This window comes from Egretta garzetta, unplaced genomic scaffold, assembly GCF_000687185.1.
Source record: "Egretta garzetta isolate BGI_Z169 unplaced genomic scaffold, ASM68718v1 scaffold636, whole genome shotgun sequence".
NCBI lineage: Eukaryota > Metazoa > Chordata > Aves > Pelecaniformes > Ardeidae > Egretta > Egretta garzetta.
Window position 1 is genome coordinate 173607 of NW_009260012.1, and position 4419 is coordinate 178025.

The 4419-nt window shown below is 47.9% G+C and overlaps 1 protein-coding gene across 5 annotated transcripts in view; it reads left to right on the forward strand.

The window, feature by feature from the left end:
* The window catches only part of PPP6R2 (protein phosphatase 6 regulatory subunit 2), a 122579-nt gene that overhangs the window by 76809 nt on the left and 41351 nt on the right, over positions 1-4419 (forward strand). For all 5 annotated transcript variants that reach the window (XM_035896080.1, XM_035896082.1, XM_035896083.1 and 2 more), the window contains 2 exons: positions 1407-1472; positions 2674-2786. In XM_035896080.1, coding sequence (XP_035751973.1) covers positions 1407-1472; positions 2674-2786 — 179 coding nt within the window. The remainder of the gene's footprint in view (positions 1-1406; positions 1473-2673; positions 2787-4419) is intronic.

A 4419-nucleotide genomic window follows, 5' to 3' on the forward strand; every position in this document is an offset into this window, starting at 1 on the left:
CCTTGGGGCTGTCAGGGGCTGGAAGGGGCTGCCCAGGGAAGGGGTCGAGTCCCCAGCCCGGGGGGGATTTAACAGCTGGGCAGAGGTGGTGCTGAGGGCCAGGGTTTGGGGGTGGGATGGCAGGGGTAGGGGGGCGGTTGGGCTGGGGGAGCTTAGAGGGCTTTGCCAACCCAAACGACTCCATGATTCTATGATTCTAAGAAGAAATTACAGAAACCGGATCTGAGAATACAGTCTTGAATGCACTACTTGGTTTCCCAGCTGTGTGCTGGGAAGGTTTTTGGACAGGGTCAGTATTTTTGCAGTAATAAGGGATACCAGAAAGGAGACAAAGTCAGATATTTCAGACTTGGTAGGAAAAGAGCAGTGTCATTCATGGGAAAAGTCGCTAAAGATGGGGTTATAGAGTTTTTGTTTTAAGTCAGACAGACATACATCGTGCTCAACGTGGCATTGGAGAGCAGGAGATCTGTAGGAGGGTTATTAGAGCCAAGCTGGTGAAGAGTCAACGTAAGGGTTGTAGTTGAAGTCGTGGATGGATAACATAAAGATGTGCGTTCAAGAGGAGAAGATACGCGCTGGGTCTTGGCATGGAGAAGTGGAAGGCAGGAGACTGCTCATTTCCTCCCGGACTCAGCTGGAGAGTGGTGGGAGAGCCTATCATTGCAGAAACCTCCAAAGTCTTTTTCCTTTTAATAAATGGTTGGTCAGTCATTTCAAAAGCAGCCGTGAATGCATTAGTTTGATTGGTTTGATTCATGTTCGACACCCAGCAGTTTGCCTGGGATGAAGACCATAGAAACTCAAGAAAAAATGGACGGGCGGAAATGAGACGTTGAGCTTGCAGATGAAGCTGGGAAGGGAGAAACTGGAACCTGTCATTTGCAGATGGCTTGGTTTGCATGGGGTCAGGAGAGGGAGGTGAAACGAGCTTGCACTAGGAAAAAGAAGCAGTCTGAAGCTGGTGTAGGGGAAGGAGACGAGGTATGGCCTAGATGATTCTATGGCAGCGGCGGTGTTCTGTCATCCCCAAGCCTGAGAAATGATTTAGCATGAACAGTAGTATGGCTGCAAGAGTAGGAGACGGTAGGAGAAGAACCTGTTGATAAATACGCTAATGCTGCTTCAGATGAGAGAACGCTTACGACCGATCTATTCCGTGTTTTCCAAAGGTATTTGGGTTTTTGGATCCGTGGGCAGGGCGCACATACTGATGCAAATGAAAATGCGTCTCTGTCTGTGCCGAGGGGAGCTTGTGTGTCCCCTGTGGCGTTGATTATGAAATAGAAGGAAAGGGCTTTCCCGTCGTGGAGAGCCCTTGTTATGCAAAGCTTCTCGAAGATCCTCGTGTTTTGATTACTGTGATGTCAACCAAGGATTCTCTTTTCCCCTTCCTTTCCCTCCAGTGGCTTAATGAAGCAAAAATTATTCAGAGACTTGTGGAACTGATCCATTCAAGCCAGGACGAGGATGTGAGTATGACAAGACTAAGTGTCGTCTTCGTGGGTAGTGGGTCCCGTAAGGTCCGGAAGAATCTCTCTGTCTCTTCGATAACGCCCAGGTGACTTAGGGAAGGAGCAGCGAGGGATGAGCTGCATGGGTGGACATCCTGTCCCCTGACTGCCAAGCTCAATACCAAACTGGTTTGTTGTATTTTTAGTCTGGTTTTGCCTTCTTTTACTACCAATTTCTTAGTTCGTTCTGCTGCTGCATCAGTCTGTCTCAGTATCTACAGTCAGGGGTGACTCACTTGATTTTAAGTGGGAACCTGCTATTTGAAACAAGCGGTTGAAAAAATTTTTAAATTAACTAATTCACTGCAATTTTCAGTTCTTCGTAGGCCATAAGTAAGTAGGTATTCAGATAAAAAGCCTACAAGATGCAATTCTCAGCCCGCGAGCACGCTGAGCATTAAATCATGCGAGTGCTCTCTTCCTGCGTGCCGTGTCCCCCTCGGGCGGGGACGGGGGCGCGTGATAACCCATTGCGGCCAGTGCCAGCGGCAAAGCCCACTGGGTGGTGCGGGATTCTTCCGGTGGCGTGTTCACACTGGCAATAGGATTCCCTCACCGCATCACAGCTAAAATTGCCCCTTCGGAGAGAAAACCCGGGGGGACCAGGCTGCCTCGTGTGCCTCGAGCAGCGCTGCCTCGGGGGTGGATGCTAAATTACAGCCTCAGACATCTTATCCAGACAGTCGCTACAGAGGGTCTTTGACAGCCAGAATGAGACGACTAATTTATCAAAATACTGCTCTGAAGCCATTTCATACATAGTAATTGAATTGTAAAGGGTTTTACCAAGCCATTTATTTTTTTTCCTGCAGGAAACATGAGCAGCGAGAAGTAAGAATGCAATGCTTGTGTTTGAGGTCTGCAGGTTAACACGCTTGGTCAGGAGGATGAAAAAAGAATCCTCACCGTCTGAAATACTGAACTGCGTGTGACTGTTAAGTTCAGGAAGACCTCTTTGATTTTAAACTGTTCATGTTTCTAATCATTTGCATCAGCGTTCTATTTAACAGATCAATGTCTAGAGCGGGCTAGCACTTGTTCTGAAGAATTGATTTCTTCAGCTTCTTCCATTCCCAGCTACGTCGGGTTTTCTCTGGCAGCCAGGCTGAGCCAAGTCAAGATGTCAGCACTGACATGTGCTCTCTGTCGTTGTTCGCAGAGGCAATCAAATGCTTCCCAGACCCTGTGTGATATCATACGATTGAGCAGAGACCAGAGCAATCAGCTCCAGGATATACCCGAGCCTGATCCACTTCTCACAGCACTGGAATCGTAAGTACTCGTTGGAGGACCGTTGCTAAACGAATCGCTGCTAATATTGGCACTTACTGATGGGGACACGAACCCTGCATGTCAAACCTTTGCTTAACTCTTGACGTTTGTGCCAACCTGTTAATGCTGCTTTTATATTGTAGTGTCACTTAACCACCTCTTTTGAGACTTCTGGGGTTTGCAGCTCTCTCTGAAGGCGGGAGGTCGGGGTTAATGATCCCTGAAGCTCGGGACAAGGCAATACTTGTGAGCGTGTTAAAACGCTCCCAGTGAATTCGGAGAAAGGTGAACTGCAGTGGCAGAACTTGAGGGACACCCCTCAAAGACCAGTCTCAAAATTCCTGTGTTGATGGTGTTCCTTGGTGCCAGCTGTGGCTGTAGGTGCAAGGCTTCTGTCACACTTGGCCGATCAGCAGCTCTTAGTCCCCGCTGGTGAACGTGTTGCACCATATGGATGGATTTCAGGTCATCAAGTTGCTGTTCTTCAAAATCGGGAGGAAAAGGCCGTGATAAGAGAAGGAGTTGGCTCACTGAGGTAGCTCATATGTCACCTTGCCCTTTGTATGGGGCATTATCAGCTTGCCTTCTGGCCTCTGCTGGGGTCTCCTTACACCCTCCGAGTGTCCTCTAGCATGCTATTTTGGGCTTCTGAGTCAAACAGCAGTTGTGGATTTCTTAGCTTAATGTGGACCTTGGGGTGCATGCTCTTCCACCGAGATAAGGTGATGCTGAGGCACTGCCTGATACGCCTCACCAGAGAGTGACTGCCTGCCTGTTACTTAGGCTGAATCATTAATCTCCGGGTTTTATTCTCCAAATTTGGTTGAACCCTGGAAGAAGTAAGCCTGCACACTTTAAATGCCTCCCTCGCCCTCCCTCGTCATTCAAAAGTCAGGCCATTCATTTGTGGCATTAGGGCTAGGTGGTGACAATTCAGATCTCGCTCTACCACCCCTGTGGATCCCTTAATACGTATGGATTAGCCTCAGCTACTTCTGTGGCCTCCGAGTCCTGTCACGTGCGACCACCATGAGCTCTCATCATGTCCCGGAAACATTGTGCAATGCTTTAATTAGAGATGGTGTGTCGCAAGGCAGGTACATAATTGGTTTAATCATTTTCTGCCTTCTGGTTGATAAACGTTGCAGTCGAGATTTGTCACTGGAGGCATTACTGGCTTTTATGTGGCACTTTGGCTGGACAAGTAGAAAAGCTCTTTTGGTTCCGAAGCGTTTTGTCATGTTTGCAGATGACCTTGTATAACGTACTTGAAGGTCATCTGTCACTAAAATAGCCATGGGGAGGGGAATCTAGAGAATTCCGTAATTTGGAAGCTGTTGGGGCGTGTTGGGTTGCTCTGAAGAGGCAACCTAGTGATCAAGTGGCAAAAGAAGTATTTGTGGCATTTCAGGGTTTTTAAGTTGCATTTGATGGAAGGTGTTCTCTTGAAGGAAGGATGTCGGGGTGCCTGGGATCCCAGCGGTGCTCAGCGCTTCTCATCAGAATTGGGAGTTTTACGTCCAGACATGGCGCAGTGAAACTTGGAAGAATTTTTTTCTTTTGAAGTTTTTTTTTTTTTTTAAATCCAGAGCTAACTTCTCTAATGCTGCTGAGGGGACATATTGATGAGAAA